The sequence below is a fragment of the Oncorhynchus masou genome, chromosome 32 (assembly GCF_036934945.1).
Source record: "Oncorhynchus masou masou isolate Uvic2021 chromosome 32, UVic_Omas_1.1, whole genome shotgun sequence".
Classification (NCBI taxonomy): Eukaryota; Metazoa; Chordata; class Actinopteri; order Salmoniformes; family Salmonidae; genus Oncorhynchus; species Oncorhynchus masou.
Window position 1 is genome coordinate 24,352,718 of NC_088243.1, and position 21,159 is coordinate 24,373,876.

General features: G+C 41.5%; 3 protein-coding genes across 3 annotated transcripts; 2 read left to right on the plus strand and 1 right to left on the minus strand.

The window, feature by feature from the left end:
* Positions 1-728: 728 nt before the first annotated feature.
* LOC135525731 (b(0,+)-type amino acid transporter 1-like) lies at positions 729-5,339 on the plus strand. The gene is made up of 6 exons (XM_064953535.1): positions 729-1,534; positions 3,960-4,093; positions 4,183-4,312; positions 4,449-4,573; positions 4,664-4,751; positions 4,910-5,339. Exons 1-6 carry the CDS (start codon positions 800-802, stop codon positions 5,138-5,140), a joined length of 1,443 nt encoding a protein of 480 aa, XP_064809607.1. The 5' UTR covers positions 729-799; the 3' UTR covers positions 5,141-5,339.
* Positions 5,340-8,650, minus strand: hs1bp3 (HCLS1 binding protein 3). The gene is made up of 7 exons (XM_064953536.1): positions 8,502-8,650; positions 7,959-8,124; positions 7,419-7,626; positions 6,796-7,006; positions 6,475-6,596; positions 6,135-6,270; positions 5,340-6,048 (listed from the first exon to the last, which is right to left on the minus strand). The coding sequence occupies exons 1-7, from the start codon at positions 8,582-8,584 to the stop codon at positions 5,799-5,801; spliced, it is 1,176 nt and encodes a 391-aa protein (XP_064809608.1). The 5' UTR covers positions 8,585-8,650; the 3' UTR covers positions 5,340-5,798.
* A 27-nt stretch (positions 8,651-8,677) lies between these two features.
* LOC135525733 (uncharacterized) lies at positions 8,678-17,635 on the plus strand. The gene is made up of 2 exons (XM_064953537.1): positions 8,678-8,726; positions 13,416-17,635. The coding sequence occupies exon 2, from the start codon at positions 13,461-13,463 to the stop codon at positions 14,208-14,210; it is 750 nt and encodes a 249-aa protein (XP_064809609.1). The 5' UTR covers positions 8,678-8,726; positions 13,416-13,460; the 3' UTR covers positions 14,211-17,635.
* Positions 17,636-21,159: the final 3,524 nt, after the last annotated feature.

A 21,159-nucleotide genomic window follows, 5' to 3' on the forward strand; every position in this document is an offset into this window, starting at 1 on the left:
CACTGTGTTCTTGGAGACCTTTAATGCTGCATAAATGTTTCTGTACCCTTCCTCCAGATCTGTGCCTTGATTACAATCCTGTCTCAGAGCTCTAAGGACAATTCCTTTGACCTCATGGCTTGGGTTTTGCTCTGACATGCACTGTCGTCTGTGGGATATGCACTGTCATCAAATCATGTCCAATCAATTGAATTTACCACAGATGGACTCCAATCAAGTTGTAGAAACATTTCAAGCATGATCAATGGAAACAGGATGCACCTGAGTTCAACTTCTAGTCTCATAGAAAACGGTCTGAATACTTATGTAAATCAGGTATTTCTGTTTTAATATTTAATGCCTTTGCAATAATTTCTGACAACCTGTTTTCACATTGTCATTATGGGGTATTGTGTGTAGATTGCAGAGGATTTGTATTTATTTAAGCAATTTTGGAATAAAGCTATATCGTAACAAATGTGTAAAAGTCAAGGTGTCTGAATACTTTCCGAAGGCACTGTACACACATTCATTTTACAGAAATGCCAAGGGGAAAAACCTGTCAGACATTGGTGCAAAATAAAGTTATTTATTTTTGTTTGTGTACTTATTTACTCCCCCAGTGACCTCAACCCCCCCCCTTCACAAATCTATCTCTATCTAATCTGTAACAATCCCTTGGCACTGAAATGTGGTTGTAAAATAGTCATACTCACTCTTCCTTCTGTAATTATTAACCCACTCAATGGTTGTACAAGTGACTTGGACACAGACTTTAAAGCTTTACTTCAGCAAATATCTTGTTGGTCTATGGTAAAACATGACTGGTGAGGACAGATGCCCAGCAGTTGAAGTTCTGGATGGCACATCACCCAAGCTCAGCCTGAAACGGGAAGTGGGACTGGTTGGCGCTGTGTCGCTCGTGGCTGGCACTATGATTGGATCTGGGATTTTTATGTCCCCTCAATTTGTTCTGGTCAACATAGGAAGCCCAGGAGGAAGCCTGGTGGTCTGGGTTGCTTGTGGCCTGCTGGCTGTGCTTGGCTCTCTCTGCTATGCTGAACTGGGGACAGTCATCCGAGAGTCGGGGGGAGAGTACATCTATATCCTACGGACGTCAGGCCCAGTATTAGCCTTCATTTTAATTTTCAGCTCAGTCATATTTGTGAGACCTGCCAGTGTGGCTGGGATCTCACTGAGCTTTGCTGAATATGCATTGGCACCTTTCTACCAGGACTGTCCATGCCCACAGCTGTTGGTGAAGTGTGTGGCTGCAGCAGGGATTGTGGTGACAGCCATTGTTAACTGTCTGAATGTACGATTCGCCATGTCAATGCAAGTGTTCTTCATGGTGGCCAAGGTGCTGGCTCTTTCAGTAATAATTATTGGAGGAGTGGTGTTGCTCGTCAGAGGGGAAACAGAAAGTTTTGAGGATTCTTTTAATGGGACCAACTTGGGCATCAATCCGATAGGTATTGCTTTCTACCAGGGACTGTGGTCCTACGATGGATGGAATAACTTGAATTATGTGACAGAAGAGCTGAAACGTCCTGAGGTAAAGAGATGCATTCACTTCCATTGTAGAAACTGTACATTGAATTTATATTAGTACTGATTTTGAGTACATAATATATTATATTTCTTATCTCATACAGGTTGATTACAAAGGAACACTTACACTGGTTTACACATTCTGAGTGTCACTGACCCTGACAAAAAGTGTTTTCAATGGGTAGTGATTTCAATTTTGTTTTATTCCGGATGGATTCTCCTCGGGGTTTCTCCTGCCATATCACTTCTGTTATATTCACAGACATTATTCTAACAGTCTTAGAAACTTCAAAGTGTTTTCTATCCAATACTGCCAATACAGTCCAAGGACTGTTGACATCTACTGGAAGACATAGGAACTGCAATCTGGGAGGTATTCCATTGATTTTCCCATAGATAGCCATTACAATGAGTGGTGAGCTCAATTTTTTTTATTTTGGATGGATTCTCCTCGGGTTCTCACCTGCCATATCAGTTCTGTTATACTCACAGACATTATTTTAACAGTTTTCAAAACTTTAGAGTGTTTCCAATACTTCCAAGAAAATGCATATCCTAGTTTCTGGGCCTGAGTAACAGGCAGTTTACTTTGGGCACCACAGTCACCCGAACGTCCGAATACTGCCCCCTATCCCTATGAACATTCACAAAGCCACGGGGCCAGATGGATTGCCAGGATGTGTACGCAAAGCATGCACGGACCAACTGGCAAGTGTCTTCACTGACATTTTCAACATCTCCCTGACTGAGTCTGTAATACCTACATGTTTCAAGCAGACCACCATAGTCCCTGTGCCCAAGGAAGTAAAGGTAACCTGCCTAAATGATTACAGGCCCGTAGCACTCACATCAGTAGCCATGAAGTGCTTTGAAAGGCTGGTCATGGCTCACGTCAACAGCGTGAGCCGTTTTCTTTTTTGTACTACTGAGGTTATAGCTCACAGGAAATAAACCAAAAATACAGAGTATAGGATATACAGGCAAATCACCTGAGACAATACCTGACAAGTCTACTCTATCGCATCCTGCTAAATGGTTTTGATCTTTGGACCACCCCACCAACAGAGATAAAGTGTGCCCTTATCTATTTTTTAAATTGCATCTGATACACTAATCAGGATGGTAATATGGTTGAAAATGTATGCAGAACTACGTTATTAGCTAGAGGGCAAGTCTACACTAAAAAGACCTCGGCTGTCATTTTTACATTTATATGGCTTTTGACAGCAATTGCATGTGGCTTTATGACCAACACATATAACAATGGTGAGATACTGTAGGTCAACCTTGGCCTTAACCTTTCCGACCTTCAGGGGAAGGAATTAGCCAAGTGTACAATGACATACAATAGCATCCATTTTCTCACTCTCCTAGTCAATCGGACCTCCTTTTTTTTGTTACAGTAATAATTTGGTGAATCTGTAACAAACACTTTGGGGGGGTAATCTGTATGGGCACCATTTTACATCTATAAACAAAGACACAACAATATACATTTTGCAACCTGAGAAGTTAATATTAACTACTAAGTACTTTGCACCCAGCATCAAATATTTGCCAGGTCTTTGTATGTATTTGTCTTGCTTAAGAAGAAAGGATTGACCATTGACAACATTTTCTCATGTTGTTTGAATCAGTAAGCTGGCCATGGCAAAAACAGAAACAGAAGGGCTTCAACTGAAGTGCAAGTTGGGTTTAGTTGGTTTCACTGGTAGCAGGAATCATGATTGGATCGGGTATATTCATGTCCCCTCAGTTTATGCTGTACATTGGAAGTCCAAAGGCAAGCCTGATCATTTGGGCCCTGTTTGGCCTAGTAGCCATGCTGGGGGGAATCTCGTAAGCTGAGCTAGGAACCATTATTAAAGAATCAGGTGCGGACTTCATCTACATCCTTCAAATCTATGGACCTTTCCCTGCCTTCTTTGAGGCCTTTAACTTCCTACTAGTGGTGAAGCCAGCGAGCATCGCACCAATACCCCTCAGCTTTTCAGAATACGCTTTGGCACCTTTCTACCAAGACTGTTCTCCTTTCAGCTAATAGTGAAATGTGCCGCTGTTGCAGCCATCATGGTTGTAGCCATGGCCAGAATCTTGAATGTACATTTATCCATGAGAATTCAGGTGGTCTTCTTGGTGGCTAAGCTACTTATTTGCCCTGGTGGTTATAGTAATTGGAGGAGTAGTGAAAATTGCACAGGGGAATGTTACTGTACAAAAAAATGCTTTTGATAGTACGAACTTGGGTGTGAGCTCCATAGGGATGGCTTTTTACTAAGGCCTCTGGTCCGTCACTGGCTTGTACAACTTAAACTATGTGAAAGAAGAATTGAAAAGACCTGAGGTAAGAATGCACTGTAATAAGCAATGTCCTATGTTCCATGATCTTAAGGACTTAACATATCTTTATCCATCTTGCACCCTCTCAGGTAAATCTGCCCAGGGCAGTTATGATTGCCATCCCCATGGTAACCATGCTCTATCTACTGGTCAATGTGAGCTACTTGGCTGCCATGACGCCCAGAGAACTGATGTTGTCGAGTGCAGTGGCTGTCACCTGGGGGTGAGAGAGCTTAACTCCATCCACACACCTCTCTCAAAAAAAAATTCAATGTGTGATGAGATGACAAATTACATTGTTGTCTTTAACAGGAATAAGGTGCTCGGGAGCTGGGGATGGGTGATGTCCATTGCAGCTGCTTTGTCTGCTTTTGGCTCCCTGAATGGAACATTCTTTAGTGGTGGCCGGGTGTGCTTTGTGGCTGCAAGAGAGGGACACATGGTGAGAAACACATGCAAGAGACAGGCAATTTTAACTGACATTTTTCAAAAGGAAACTTTGGCATAGTCTGATGTAGGTGTTGAGTTAGATAGTTTTGTAGTTTTTATGTCAACATTTGTGTTGTCTTTGTCTCCAGCCTGATATTCTTGCCATGGCCCATGTGAATCGACTGACCCCCTCTCCAGCCCTGATCTTCACCACGGCTATCTCACTTCTGGTTCTCATCCCTGGGGACTTCCAGAGCATTGTCAACTTCTTCAGGTAGTTTATGCTTTGACTTCAAAATGTCTCAATACATTTATCAAATTGTTGCTTTATTCATCTTCCATCCCTCTGCATTGATATTACCAGTTTTACAGCCTGGTTCTTCTATACAATCACTCTGTCTGGGCTTCTCTACCTCAAGATCAAGAAACCTGAACTTCCCAGGACATATAGCGTGAGTCTCATAGGATATCTAATTTCTTATTTTATTTATAAAGGTCTGAGTCCTTTTGAACAACACAAGATTGATTTATTAAAATTCAATTGGCCAAATGGACCCATCTGCTTTCTCAACTCTTGTGACAGTACCACTGTTTTTGTTTATTCACCCAGGTTCCCATTGTAATCCCCATCTTGGTCATCATGGCAGCGATTTTCCTTGTGATGGCACCTATCATTGACAACCCTGCAATAGAGTACCTCTACGTCACCATATTCATCTTCAGTGGTGTATTGGTTTATGTGCCATTCATTCACTACAAACTCTGCCCTGGACTGTTGGGGAAAGTCACTGTGTTCCTGCAGCTCTTCCTAGAGGTGGCCCCAGCAGACAAAAATCTATGACAATGCTGTCTTCTGAGTAATACCTGGACCAAAATCATTTACATCTCGGATGGGCACCACCATAACCTGATTTTCAATAGTATTTAAGATGTAACGTAAAAAAATGAAATTGTTATCAAATTCGGTAAATATCAGACTTAATTTGTACTGATGGTACTGCAATATAGGATGCTTTCAATAAATAATGCAAGTAAACATACCATTTTGTAAAATTGTAGACTTTATTTGGTGAAAAAAAAGAAGAGAATTTGTTGTTTAATTATTTTTATACATTAATATGTTCTGACAAGACATTTAGTATGATAAATCCAAAATTACTGTGTAGGTATTACAAAAATGAGTTAGATTTCTTTGTGAAGTCATTGCATTTGGAGCCACTCAATCATGGTAATGTATACAGTATTTTCAGTATAAAAAGTAGGAAAGCAATATGGGTAAAAATAAACAACACCACACAGGCCCATTTCCAGCACTGATTGTAACTATACATGTTCAGTAGACTTTTTATTAGAATCAGACTTCCAAAGGTCATCCTTGATGGAATAATCCTGGGTAATGTCAAAATATAATCATAGGCATAATTTTAGGCTGTTATTTTCCTGTGTAGCCTGCTAACAACTTCATGAGTCCCAATCAGTTACTATCATTTAGTTGCCAATTAAAACAGATCCAGATCATCAATAGATGTAGACTCATTTTGCTGGATATACTTGAGAATGTCGATTTGATCCTTCACCTCATTTGCAACTGGAAGAACACCCACAACTGGGCCCCTACCACCTGAGACTAGAGAGGAGGGCTTCACGGGCAGTTTTGGCTTTGGGGCCAGTTTGGGTTTGGGGGCAGGAACTGGCCTTGCCTTGATACTTTTCTTCACCTGGAGGAGCTTGTCAAAGTTGTCTTCTATCCTGAAAAGGGAAACAAGGACAATGTTGAATGGCTAATACAATGTTGTAATAACCCCTAAGTCTCGCAAATAACTGTGACTGTATACCTGAAAAGTTCATCTGTATCCTCATCCAGTCCTGAATCTGCAGATGCCACATCCTTGTATGCTGTTGGAAGTAGTAAAGGGTCACCCAACTTCACTTTCCACATCAAGTCTGGCTCCTTAAACAGCTTAACGTTGCCTGTTAGCACAATGAAGATATGAGTTGAACTTAAATTGGACAAGAGGCAAACTTCCTTGGAAACAGATCTGATATCTTCATTTACGGGATGTCAGTCTGGAAACTCTGACACTGACACTGTAGAAAGCTAATGACATTGTTATTGCAGTTCCTATGGAAGCAATAAATGGAACACAGAATCTGTATTTAAATATTTATACTAACTGTCTTTGGCTGCAGGTTGAAACAAGTCATCATCTATATCCTCAGCCTCATCAAACAGAGATAAATTAGGTTGGGTGGCCACTTTAGCCTGTGGAGGCTTTTTCTTCTTCTGCCTCGTGCACCTGGGGGAAAGGGTGACAGAAAGCATTAAATACCATACAGTGCCTGTAGAAAGTATCCCAATTTTCAAATGTTGTTGATTTACAGCCTGAAATTATATTTTCCCTTCAACCATTTGATCCAGAATACAGATATTTGAGAAGATGCCAAAACCATTGAGAAAAACATCTAAAATGAACACAACCTCAGCAAGGCTCTTACTTTAAATTGCCTAGAGGTCCAAGGTACTGATCATCATCGTCATGTTCCAGCTCCTCTTCCCTAGGTTTCACTGGTGGAACATGTTTGGTTACTTTCGCAGCAGCAGCAGGGGTCTCCTCACTTTCAAAGAAATTAAAGCCTTCTTCTTTATCCTGGTCCTGCCAATCTGCAACGTTCCTGGTTTTCGAATCTGCCATTGTGGACTTCGCCCCTACAGAAATATGAACTGTGAGCCAAATATTCTTTTTGACATTATATTCTTGATTAATTAAGGCAACTTCTACACTACAGGGAAGTACTGTTTATTTTTTCTGTTTGGTTAATAATTCATACTTTTCTTAAATAACTAGCCAGGCAGATACATGTCAATTTGAACCCCTGACTGCCTTGATATACTGTAACCTCATTGTTCAACTAATAATATGCAGTAGTATTAGTACTAATCCCCAAGGTTGAACATTTTCTGACCTATGTAGTTTGCATTAAGATAGAGGGGTGGCATTAATGTAGGTGAACGAGTTAGAAAGTGCAAGTTTCAGTCAGAGACAAGCAAATCAAACAAGTTATTTACCAAAACTCTATAGAAAAAATACTATTTACTGTAGTGCTTTGTGGTACATTACCTAAGAGCTCCAACACCTCTGGGCAAGTAGCAAGTGTAGAATTCTTGGAGATGAACTTGACCAGTTCGTCAAAGGCCACCCTACGCTCCCGGATGTCTGCCTCGCCTACAAACAGGGCCTTGCGAGGCATGGCTGGTAAGGTGATCTTCGGATATTGACCCATGAGTCTGTAGTAAAACTCATCAATTTCACTGTATTTCTTTGAAACCTGCAAAACACATGTAAAACATGCAGGGTCTAGGTATGCCTGTAGCTTTTATAGCAATGCTTTGGGGTTCAAATCTAACCGTTAGAATTGTATATTTGGTTGTTGTTCAAAATCTTACTGTTATTATGCATTATGTAGCTGTTATAAAGGGTTTAGGAATGCATACTGTACATACTGAATGCTACAGTGAAGTGTTACCACAATTTCAGACCAAACAGTAGCTGCAACACCATCACTTTCAATTTGAGGTGATTCGGGGCACAGGGGCAGAATGCTAATACTTATGTTTCCACCTAACTTACATGGGACTACGACTACCTGTGACTACCTACCACCAGCTGTACAATGTCTTCAGGTTTGTGCTTGGCGGATTTGAAGGCAGCCAGCCGAGTCACCACAATTATCTGGTACTCCACATGACCTGTCATCATGGTACCACGGATCTCCTGGTAAAGAGGCACCTGCAGATCTATGCCTGTCACCTCATTCTGCAACAGCCTGGGATGGAAAACATTGTGACATTGACCAAAAGTAATTGCACAAAGTGCAAGATTCATACAAGAACAGAACTGTGGAGTGACATCGTGAATAAACATCATTCCACACTGTCCCAACGGTGAACAGCAAGAAAGGAATCCGGCAAACATGTCAATGACACCTTTTATTTCACTACATGCTGGTATTAATTAATATGTGCACAATAGTTTGGTGAATAGTTGCAACTAAGTCAAAGGGACCCCTGGGTTGGTACAGGGAAAAACAAGGACTGGCTTCAACAAGTAAACAACGATGGGGATGTGTTTCACACGTGTTAATGTTATCAGGCAACCTCGAAACGTCAAAGAAAGATAGCTACGAAATTGTCTTTATTTTACCTGCTTGTAATAAGTCCGTCTGGCATTGTGGTAAGATTTCTGTCCTGTCTCTGTTTAGCTGTAATCAAGCTGACCACCCCCATTCCCTACTGTTATGATACAAGTCATGGGATGGGAACGAGATACTGTTTCGGCTGCAGGCATACAAAACAGGAACTTCCGGTTTTAGCCTTCAAAATAAAAGCGCGCTGCTGCACTCGTTCTGCACAACACGAGCGCCGGGCGGTGAGTTGCGAATATTTTACAGCTGCTTGTGGTCTGGGAAGGAGGCACATCGACTCCTTGATAGTAATTCGAGGCATATGTCAGTAGCAGAACAAGCTGAAATCAAGTAAAAACTAGCTTGTTTCGACAGCAAAGCTAGGTAACTAGGTCATCATCTACATTGGCTATGATCAGCTGATAGCCCATCCGTCTTTGCCTTTATGGCTTTTGCGTGCAGCCCTGCTACACTAATAGCAATCGGGCACCCTTGTGAGAACTCGTTGGGCTAGAATACGGCCATACCAGCTCTTATTTCATAGAACTCTCCATAAAGCCACGCCCAGTGGGAAGCTCTAGGCATGTTGCCTAGAAAACAAATACATTTACAATGTTTTTTTGTTTTTTTTACTAGGCAAGTCAGCTAAGAACAAATTCTTATTTTCAATGACGGCCTAGGAACAGTGGGTTAACTGCCTGTTCAGGGGCAGAACGACAGATTTGTACCTTGTCAGCTCGGGGATTCGAACCTTTCGCTTACTAGTCCAACGCTCTAACCACTAGGCTACCCTGTCCGCCGTGGGTCTGTGTAGCCTAGTAATGCTAATATATTTCAGACCAGTGTACTGTAGTTAATTTCGTCTTTGACTCAAGTTCAACCTATTTGAGTAGTAAACAGGGAAACAACAATGAAGTGAAAGGAGATACCAAGTCAGTTTCACAGCTGAATGCTTTCAACCAAAATGTGGTTGCCGCATTTAACCTTAACCCCCCCAGGATCCAGGTAGTTCGGTTTTAGATATAATTAAGTATCAAAAGTAAATGTGTAAATCTTTTCAAATTCCTTATTAAGTAAACCAGAAGGCACCATTGTCTTTGAATTTTAACTGTACCTATAGCCAGGGGCATGCTCCAACCCTCAGACATAATTTACAAACGAAGCATGTGTGTTTAGTGAGTCTGCCAGATCAGATCGGGAAGACCAGGGATGTTCTCTTGATAAGTGTGTGAATTACACAATTGTTCTGTCCTGCTAATCATTCAAAATGCAACGAGTACTTTTGAGTGTCAGGGAAAATGTATGGAGTAAAAATTACATACTTTTCTTTAGTAATATAGTGAAGTAAAAGTTGTCAAAAATATAAATAGTAAAGTACAGATACCCCCCCAAAAAACTACTTAAGTAGTACTTTAAAGTAATTTTAATTAAGTACTTTATACCACTGCAAAACAGACTATTGGACGGAGATGTATTTGTCAAGGTCCATGGTGGGTCTGTGTAAACTATGCAATTATATTGGAGACGGCCTCATAGCAGTGAATGTCATCTATTCATTTACTGTTATATTATTTGTAAGTATCAGCCAAGGAAACTAATTGTTCTCACTCTATAATAGAACAATCAGATTTTTCTGCATGAGTGTGGCGCTCTTTAGCTGAATTATTAGGATTTTCTTGTCATCTCAAAAAATCTGCTTATTTAGCTGAAATAGAGATAATTTCAATGTTTTCTTTGAAGATGGCCCTATCTGAGAATAGAACATTCTGTTTTCTACCTGATTGTGGAGCTGTTTATTGTCATTTTCTTGATTATCTTGTGACCAGAACAAAACTACTTAAATAAATGGTGTTTCTTTAAAATGATTGGCCTGAGGGCCTTCCAAGTTGCGCAGCGGTCTAAGGCACTGCATCTTATTGCTAGAGACGTCACTACAGACCTGGGTTTAATCCCAGGCTGTATCAAAACCGGTCGTGATCGGTAATCCCATAGGGCAGCGCACAATCGTCCCAGCGTCATCCGGGCTTGGCCGGGGGGGACCCTACTTGGCTCATCGCGCTCTAGCAACTCCTTGTTGCAGGCCGGGCGCCTGCAGGCTGTCATAAGTTGAAAAGAGGAATCTGATGCATTGGTGTGGCTGGCTTCCGGGTAAAGCGTGCGGGTTTTGCAGAACGTATGACTCTGCCTTTTGCCTCCCAAGCCCGTTTGGGAGTTGCAGCGGTGAGACGAGATCGAAATTGGGGAGAAAAATCAGGATGAACCTGGCTGACATGGACAGTTTCCTCACCTTGTTCTTCTTGTGGTTATCCATGGTTGTTGCTTATTTTACCAGGTAACAAGAAGTGAAAAAACAAAAGGATTGAAAAAAGAGGCTCCTTATTTTACTGAACTAGAGATTTAAATAAATGGTGTTTCTTTGAAAAGATGGGCCTAGCTGACATGAAAAATAAATGAAGGGGGAAGGATCCAGAGACACAGAGGCTCATTATCTTTCTGCACGTATTTTTATTTACAATGCTGGCTGCCATGATTAACAAAAAACGCTGGACATTGAAGGCTACCTGAATTGATTCAGAAACTAACATAAGTAGTCCTGAAGTATCACAACAAGGTCAAACAAGTGTGTGTGTGTGTGTGTGTGTTAGTCAGATTATCCAGTATCCACCGCAACACTATTGATTGTTCTCGACCCCCAGTGCATGTGGTTTACAGTTCCATGGTCTTAGCCATGCTCTCACTAACCCTAATCTTTTCTCTTTCTCTGTCTCCCCATCCGGAGGGCATGAGGCTCTTGGACCACAATTTAGGACACCCTGGCCTGACACCTGGATGTGCCTGTCCATATCCCCCCTCTACCTGCCTGTTACTTTAAAGTCCATATTTAACCTATACATCTCTGGATCCATTGTCTTACCTATTACTGCAACATATTGTCAGTTATTTGACTTAAATAATTTATTTTATTTTTTACTAATGACTGAAAGCTGTGTGACCGTTAACAATTGCTGCATATACATTGTCCTTCTCCCAAAGTATTGACTTTCACATTAACAATGGTGTAAAGTAGCTCAAACCAATGCATACACCTAGCCAATGCTTGGATAACCATGAGGAGAGAGATGGACAATTGGTATGCAGCCACTAATTTCAGGTGGCTTCATCAACAGATGGAATGTGTTCCAAATGGCACCCTATTCCGTAGACATAGTGCACATTCCGCCTGTTGAGCACCACCCTGCTTATTGTTATCCATTTATCCATCCCATTCCCCCAGTTAAGCAAACAAAGGGGAGAGGCTCTGACTATAATTTATGTAGTAAATTGCTTTTCCTATCAATTACTTTATTTTATAAACTTCCTTTGTTGTGTATGCATGTCCCTTTTAATAAAACCTTAATTGTCTCCGGAGTGGCGCAGCGGTCTAAGGCACAGCATCTCAGTGTAAGAGGCATCACTGCAGTCCCTCGTTTGAATCCAGGCTGCATCACATCTGGCCGTGATTTGGAGTCCCATAGGGTGACGCACAACTGGCCCGGATTTGGCCTGGCTAGGCGGGCATTGTAAATTAGAATTAGTTCTTAACTGACTTGCCTAGTTAAATAAAACATTTTTTTTTTTAAATTAATTCAAACAAGAAATCCATATTTTCACTGGTGGATATTCATGATGGACATTATACTGAACAGTCATGTACCAATGAGATTCACAAGTATTGCAGTTGTGTGTGTGTGTGTGTTGCCATTCAGCCTCATCTAGAATAACTGCTAACTGACAAAGTAACTCAGCCATAGGAAATCATTGGGGAAAGAAGTCACACGTCCAGTTGGCACAAATCTTTATTTGACTTTCTGTAATAGAGCTACAGACCGTATAAAAGCATACATTCAAAACCTTATGGTCAAATGTAATGGAATCCAAGTTTCTGGGTGTGTGGGGTTCAGTGACATGAGGGGCAAAAAGAAACAGTGGAGGCAGGTAGATGGGGGCCAGGCACGTCCAGGTGTCAGGCCAGGGTGTACTCAGTCACGGTCCAAGAGCCTTAGGCCCTCCGGAAGAGGAGACGGAGACAAGATGAGGGTTGCGAGCATGCACTGGGGGCAAAGAATGATCAATTGTGCTGTTGTGGACACTGGATAATCTGACTAATACGCACACACACCTGTATGAGCTTGCTGTGGTACTGTAGGCCTATTTGTGTTACTTTTCAATTCAGGTAGCATTCAATGTCCTGCGTTTGTGTTAACTATGGCATCCAGCATTGTAAATAAAGATGTGCAGATTGTTAATCAGCCTGTGGTGTGTGTGGATCCTTTCCACTTAATGTCTTTTTCATGTCAGCCAGGCCCATCTTCTCAAATAAACACCATTTAATTCAATCTCTAGTTGAGTAAAATAAGGAGTATTACTTCAGTTTTGTTTTCACTTCTTGTTACCTGGTAAATAACCAACAAATAAGGTGAGGAAACAGTCCATGTTAGCCAGGCCCATCTTTTTAAATAAGCAATTTATTTCAATCTCTAGTGGAATAAACTATACTGAACAAAAATATAAAGGCAACATGTAAAGTGATGGTCCCATGTTTCATTTTGTGCAGAAATGTGTTTACATCCCTGTTAGTGAGCATTTCTCCTTTGCAAAGACAATCCATCCACCTGACAGGTGTGGCACATCAAGAAGCTGATTAAACAGCATGATCATTACACAGGTGCACATTGTACTGGGGACAATAAATGGCCACTACAATGTGCAGTTTTGTCACACAACACAATGACACAGATGTCCCTGGTGTCCCCCAGGGCTCTGTTCTAGGCCCTCTCCTATTCTCGCTATACACCAAGTCACTTGGCTCTGTCATAACCTCACATGGTCTCTCCTATCATTGCTATGCAGACGACACACAATTAATCTTCTCCTTTCCCCCTTTTGATGACCAGGTGGCGAATCGCATCTCTGCATGTCTGGCAGACATATCAGTGTGGATGACGGATCACCACCTCAAGCTGAACCTCGGCAAGACGGAGCTGCTCTTCCTCCCGGGGAAGGACTGCCCGTTCCATGATCTCGCCATCACGGTTGACAACTCCATTGTGTCCTCCTCCCAGAGCGCTAAGAACCTTGGCGTGATCCTGGACAACACCCTGTCGTTCTCAACTAACATCAAGGCGGTGGCCCGTTCCTGTAGGTTCATGCTCTACAACATCCGCAGAGTACGACCCTGCCTCACACAGGAAGCGGCGCAGGTCCTAATCCAGGCACTTGTCATCTCCCGTCTGGATTACTGCAACTCGCTGTTGGCTGGGCTCCCTGCCTGTGCCATTAAACCCCTACAACTCATCCAGAACGCCGCAGCCCGTCTGGTGTTCAACCTTCTCAAGTTCTCTCAGGTCACCCCGCTCCTCCGCTCTCTCCACTGGCTTCCAGTTGAAGCTCGCATCCGCTACAAGACCATGGTGCTTGCCTACGGAGCTATGAGGGGAACGGCACCGCAGTACCTCCAGGCTCTGATCAGGCCCTACACCCAAACAAGGGCACTGCGTTCATCCACCTCTGGCCTGCTCGCCTCCCTACCACTGAGGAAGTACAGTTCCCGCTCAGCCCAGTCAAAACTGTTCGCTGCTCTGGCCCCCCAATGGTGGAACAAACTCCCTCACGACGCCAGGACAGCGGAGTCAATCACCACCTTCCGGAGACACCTGAAACCCCACCTCTTTAAGGAATACCTAGGATAGGATAAAGTAATCCTTCTCACCCCCCCTTAAATGATTTAGATGCACTATTGTAAAGTGGCTGTTCCACTGGATGTCATAAGGTGAATTCACCAATTTGTAAGTCGCTCTGGATAAGAGCGTCTGCCAAATGACTTAAATGTCTCAGGTTTTGAGGGAGCGTGCAATTGGCATGCTGACTGCCAGAATGTCCACTAGAGCTGTTGCCAGAGAATTGAATGCTCATTTCTCTACCATTTATTTTACCTTTATTTAACCAGGCAAAGTCAGTTAAGAACAAATTCTTATTTTCAATGACGCCCTTGGAACATTGGGTTAACTGCCTGTTCAGGGGCAGAACGACAGATTTGTACCTTGTCAGCTCTGGGACTTGAACTTGAAACCTTCAGGTTACTAGCCCAACGCCGGTTACGGCACTCTAACCACTAGGCCTCCAACAAGCCTCCTACAATGTTGTTTTAGAGAATTTGGCAGTACGTACAACCGGTCTCACAACTGCAGACCATGTGTAACCATGCCAGCCCAGGACCTCCACATCCAGCTTCATCACCTGCGGGATAGTCTGAGACCAGCCACCAGGACAGCTGATGAAACTGAGGAGCATTTCTGTCTGTAATAAAGCCCTTTTGTGGGGAAAAGCTTATTCTGATTGGCTGGGCCTGGCTCCCTAGTGTGTGGGACTATGCCCAAATATGTGAAATCCATAGATTAGGGTCTAATTCATTAATTTACAAGTAACTGATTACCTTATATGAACTGTAGTTATGTAAAATCGTTGAAATTCATGCATGTTGCATTTATGTTTTTGTTCAGTCAATATTGTAGCCTCCAAAATTCCAAAAGTATTCCATTTAAGAATGATGGAGGCCACTGTGTTCTAGGGGACCTTCAATGCTGCAGAAATGTTTCTGTACCCTTCCCCAGATCTGTGTCTCGACACAATCCTGTCTCGGAGCTCTATGGCCAATTCCTTCGACCTCATGTCTTGGTTTTTGATCAGACATACAATGTCAACTGTGGGACCTTATATAGACAGGTGTCTGCCTTTCCAAATCATTTCCAATCAATTGAATTGACCACAGATGGACTCCAATCAAGTTGTAGAAACATCTCAAGAATGATCAATGGAAACAGGATGTATCTGAGCACAATTTTACATCTCAAAGCAAAGGGTCTGAAAGGTATTTCTGCTAGAATTTTTTTTATACATTTACAAACATTTCTTAAAACCTGTTTTCACATTGTCATTATGGGTATTGTATAGGGAAAATGTGTATTTAATTTAAAAAAAAATAAGGTCTGTAACGTAACAAAATGTGGAAAAATAACATTTTCCGAATGCACTGTAAATTTGGTATCTGCATTTGATGTAAATCTGATTTCCAGGTCTCACTCAGCAATTAGCCTAGTGGTTAGAGTATTGGACTAGTAACCGAAAGGTTGCAAGTTCAAATCCCCGAGCTGACAAGATACAAAATCTGTCATTCTGCCCCTGAAAAGGCATTTAACCCACTGTTCCTAGGCTCTCATTGAAAATAAGAATTTGTTCTTAACTGACTTGCCTAGTAAAATAAAGGTAAACATCCCTCAATTTAGAACAAACAAGGTTGACTTGACTATAATTCCACGGTGACACTGAGACTATTTAAAGTGTATTTCAATCAAAAACAATGATTGAAAAGTTCAATAAAATCCTACAACTTTTTTATTTCAACTTTATTTAACCAGGTAGGCTAGTTGAGATAGTTCTCATTTACAACTGCGACTTGGCAAAGATAAAGCATAGCAGTGTAAACAGACAACAACAGACAACAGCACAGAGTTACACATGGAGTAAACAATAAACAAGTCAGTGACACAGTAGAAAAAATAAAAAAAGAGTATATTCATTGTGTGCAAAAGACATGAGGAGGTAGGTGAATAATTGCAATTTTGCAGATTAACACTGGAGTGATAAATGATCAGATGGTCATGTGCAGGTAGAGATACTGGTGCGCAAAAGAGCAGAAAAGTAAATAAATAAAAACAGTATGGGGATGAGGTAGGTAAATTGGGTGGGCTATTTACCAATGGACTATGTACAGCTACAGCGATCAGTTAGCTGCTCAGATAGCAGATGTTTAAAGTTGGTGAGGGAGATAAAAGTCTCCAACTTCAGGGATTTTTGCAATTCGTTCCAGTCACAGGCAGCAGAGAACTGGAAGGAAAGGCGGCCAATTGAGGTGTCGGCTTTAGGGATGATCATTGAGATACACCTGCTGGAGCGCGTGCTACGGGTGGGTGTTGCCATCGTGACCAGTGAACTGAGATAAGCATGGACTTGTAGATGACCTGGAGCCAGTGGGTCTGGCGACTAATATGTAGCGAGGGCCAGCCGACTAGAGCATACAGGTCGCAGTGGTGGGTGGTATAAGGTGCTTTAGTAACAAATGGATGGCACTGTGATAAACTGCATCCAGTTTGCTGAGTAGAGTATTGGAAGCTATTTTGTAGATGACATCGCCGAAGTCGAGTATCGGTAGGATAGTCAGTTTTACTAGGGTAAGTTTGGCGGCGTGAGTGAACGAGGCTTTGTTTGCGCAAGGACTTCTAACAATGTCCACTAAAATGAGTCCTATATCGACATAACCTGAAAGGCCGCTCAGCAAGGAAGAAGCCACTGCTCCAGAACCACCATAAAAAAGCCAGACTACGGTTTGCAACTGCACATGGGGACAAAGATTGTACTTTTTGGAGAAATGTCCTCTGGTCTGATGAAACAAAAATAGAACTGTTTGGCCATAATGACCATTGTTATGTTTGGAGGAAAAAGGGGGAGGCTTGCACGCCGAAGAACACCATCCCAACCGTGATGCACAGGGGTGGCAGTATCGTGTTGTGCGGGTGCTTTGCTGCAAGAGGGTCAGGTGCACATCACAAAATAGATGGCATCATGACGTAGGAAATTATGTGGATATATTGAAGCAACATTTCAAGACATCAGTCAGGAATTTGAAGCTTGGTCGCAAAGGGGTCTTCCAAATGGACAATGATCCCAAGCATACTTCCAAAGTTGTGGCAAAATGGCTTAATGACAACAAAGTTAACATATTGGAGGGGCCATCACAAAGCCCTGACCTCAATCCTATGGAAAATATGTGGGCAGAACTGAAAAAGCTTGTGCGAGCAAGGAAGCCTACAAACCTGACTCAGTTTCACGAGCTCTGTCAGGAGGAATGGGTCAAAATTCACCCAACTTATTGTGGGAAGCTTGTGGAAGGCTCCCCAAAACGTTTGACCCAAGTTATACAATTTAAAGGCAATGCTACCAAATACTAATTGAGTGTATGTAAACTTCTGACCCATTGGGAATGTGATGAAAGAAATAAAAGCTGAAATAAATCATTCTCTCTACTATTATTCTGACATTTCACATTCTTACAATAAAGTGGTGATCCTAACAGACCTAAGGTGGGGAATTTTTTCTGGGATTAAATGTCAGGAATTGTGAAAAGCTGAGTTTAAATGTATTTGCCTAAGGTGTATGTAAACTTCCGACTTCAACTGTACAAAAACTAATGTACATGAACAACAGTGCAAAATGTTGTAACATTTTCAAAGGACATTGTTTAAAGTAATCACTGTGCACAGAGTTGTGTGGTTTGTTTAACATTGCAATTATTGGATTTTGTTTGACATACATTTTAAAAGGAAAAAACAGAGTCTCAGCATTTTGTTATCATGGAATTGACCCTATGGCAACAGTTTTGCTTAGGAATTCCTCATCTCAAAGCCTATACCATCTGACTTGATAGTGATACTCCAACTACATGTCTGCTTCCCCTGTGTCATATATTGAATGGCTGTAGTTGGCTATTGCCCAACCAGGTGAACTATACATTCATTATTTACAGTTTATCAGGGGTCACTAAACGTCAGGCTGTTGTGCTCTCATTGTACAATCAGCATTTTAAAGCTACTGTGCCGTTTGAAAAAGCTTAGAAAGCTATTATCTATTATCTTTAGCGAATTTAGTGACCCGATTTTTATTTAGGCATAGTAATTGTTGGGAAACCCATTTGCTACTTGTTTAAAGGCAGGCTTACACTGGGGATGTGAGTAGACGAGGTACAGCCAAAAAACAAAGACATAGCCTACAGTTCATGCCAGAAAAAGTGCAATTTTTGCTTGTTGAAAAAACTGGTACTTTCATACTTACATATTGTCTCACCACCAAGTTTAAGCTAAATTCAAATCAATCAAATCAAATCAAATTTTATTTGTCACATACACATGGTTAGCAGATGTTAATGCGAGTGTAGCGAAATGCTTGTGCTTCTAGTTCCGACAATGCAGTAATAACCAACAAGTAATCTAACTAACAATTCCTAAACTACTGTCTTATACACAGTGTAAGGGGATAAAGAATATGTACATAAGGATATATGAATGAGTGATGGTACAGAGCAGCATAGGCAAGATACAGTAGATGGTATCGAGTACAGTATATACATATGAGATGAGTATGTAAACAAAGTGGCATAGTTAAAGTGGCTAGTGATACATGTATTACATAAGGATGCAGTCGATGATATAGAGTACAGTATATACGTATGCATATGAGATGAATAATGTAGGGTAAGTAACATTATATAAGGTAGCATTGTTTAAAGTGGCTAGTGATATATTTACATCATTTCCCATCAATTCCCATTATTAAAGTGGCTGGAGTTGAGTCAGTGTGTTGGCAGCAGCCACTCAATGTTAGTGGTGGCTGTTTAACAGTCTGATGGCCTTGAGATAGAAGCTGTTTTTCAAACAGTAAAAGGTCTCGCACCTCCAGGAAAACAAATGTATGGTGACCAATCAGCACACACGCCTCAACATCCGACTATGGGGTTAATTGAAGGATAAAACATTTTAAAAAGTGCTTTGGCAGACCATGTCAGCTACCTCAGAGGTTATATTCAAATAACACTATTTACTGAAAAACAAACATTACTTTGCATCTCAGGTGTGCATTAACTGGTGTGTTTGCTTTTAAAAATACAATGTTATCCTTATGTTTGATATCAAGTTACACCTTGTGCCATTTACCCTATGTTCTTTGCCAAGAATAGAATCCTTACATTTTTGTTGACAGGTTGTAGGTTGGCATAAGGCAAAAAAGCAGAGAAAATAGGTTGAGTCTGATGGGTCACACGGCTCCCACCAAAACTACACTTCAAGCATTGAATGTCTGTTTCTTTAATGTCCACCAGCTGCAGTTGAAACACCCCCACTGTAATCAATGAGGCACACTATATACACCAGCCGCAGAAGCAGCATGTCATGTTCCAGGCCGCCTATATAGCAGTAGGGTTGCACAGGTTATCAGATCGTTAAGTCATACTGATAGGGTTCTTGGAATGTTAAACAGATATTAAACTGAAAGTTTATCAGACCTGTATCAGATCTCTGCAAGTTCCAAAATCTTAAAAATATAAATACAGAGTACCAGTCAAAACTTTTCTACATTGTAGAATAATAGTGAAGACATCACATTTATTAAATAACACATACGGAATCATGTAGTAACCAAAAAAGTGTTAAACAAATCCAAATATATGTTTTATTTGAGATTCATCAAAGTAGTCACCCTTTGCCTTGATGACAGCTTTGCACATTCTTGGACTTCTCTCAACCAGCTTCACCTGGAATGTTTTTCCAACAGTCTTGAAGGAGTTCCCACATGCTGAGCACTTGTTGGCTGCTTTTCCTTCACTCTGCGGTCCAACTCCTCCCAAGCCGTCTCAGTTGGGTTGAAGTCGGGTGATTGTGGAGGCCAGGTCTTCTAATGCAGCATTCTATCACTCTCCTTCTTGGTTAAATAGCCCTTACACAGCCTGGAGGTGTGCTGGGTTATTGTCCTGTTGAAAAACAAAAGATAGTCCGACTAAGAGCAAACCAGATGGGATGGTGTATTGCTGAAGAATGCTGTGGTAGCTATGCTGGTTAAGTGTGCCTTGAATTCTAAATAAATCACTGACAGTGTCACCAGCAAAGCACACGCACACCATCACACCTCCTCCTCCGTGCTTCACGGTGGGAACCACACATGCAGAGATCATCCGTTCACCTACTCTGCATCTCACAAAGATACGCCGGTTGGAACCAAAAATCTCAAATTTGGACTCATCAGACCAAAGGACAGATTTACACCGGTCTAATGTCCATTGCTCGTGCTTCTTGGCCCAAGCAACTCTTCTTCTTATTGATGTCCTTTAGTAGTGGTTTCTTTGCAGCAATTCGACCATGAAGGTCTGATTCAAGCAGTCTCCTCTGAGCAGTTGATGTTGAGATGTGTCTGCTATTTGAATTCTGTGAAGCATTTATTTGTGCTGCAATTTCTGTGGCTGGTAACTCTAATGAACTTATCCTCTGCAGCAGAGGTAACTATTGGTCTTTCTTTCCTGTGGGGGTCCTCATGAGAGTCAGTTTCATCATAGTGCTTGGTGGTTTTTGGGCCAGCACTTGAAGAAACTTTCAAAGTTCTTGAAAATTACAGCATTGACTAACCTTCATGTCTTGAAGTAATGATGGACTGTCATTTCTCTTTCCTTATTTGAGCTGTTCTTGCCATAATATGGACTTGGTCTTTAACCAAATAGGGCTATCTTCTGTATATCACTCCTACCTTGTCACAACACAACTGATTGGCTCAAACCCATTAAGAAGGAAAGAAATTCCACAAATGAACTTTTAACAAGGCACACCTGTTAATTGAAGGGTGGCTCCATTGAAAAATCTCAAAAATACAATTTATTTTGATTTGTTTAACACGTCTTTGGTTACTACATGATTCCATGTGTGTTATTTCAGTTTTGATGTCTTCACTATTATTCTACAATGTAGAAAATAGTAAAATAAAGAGAAACCGTGGAATGAGTACGTGTGTCCAAACTTTTAACTGATACTGTATATACCAAACCCT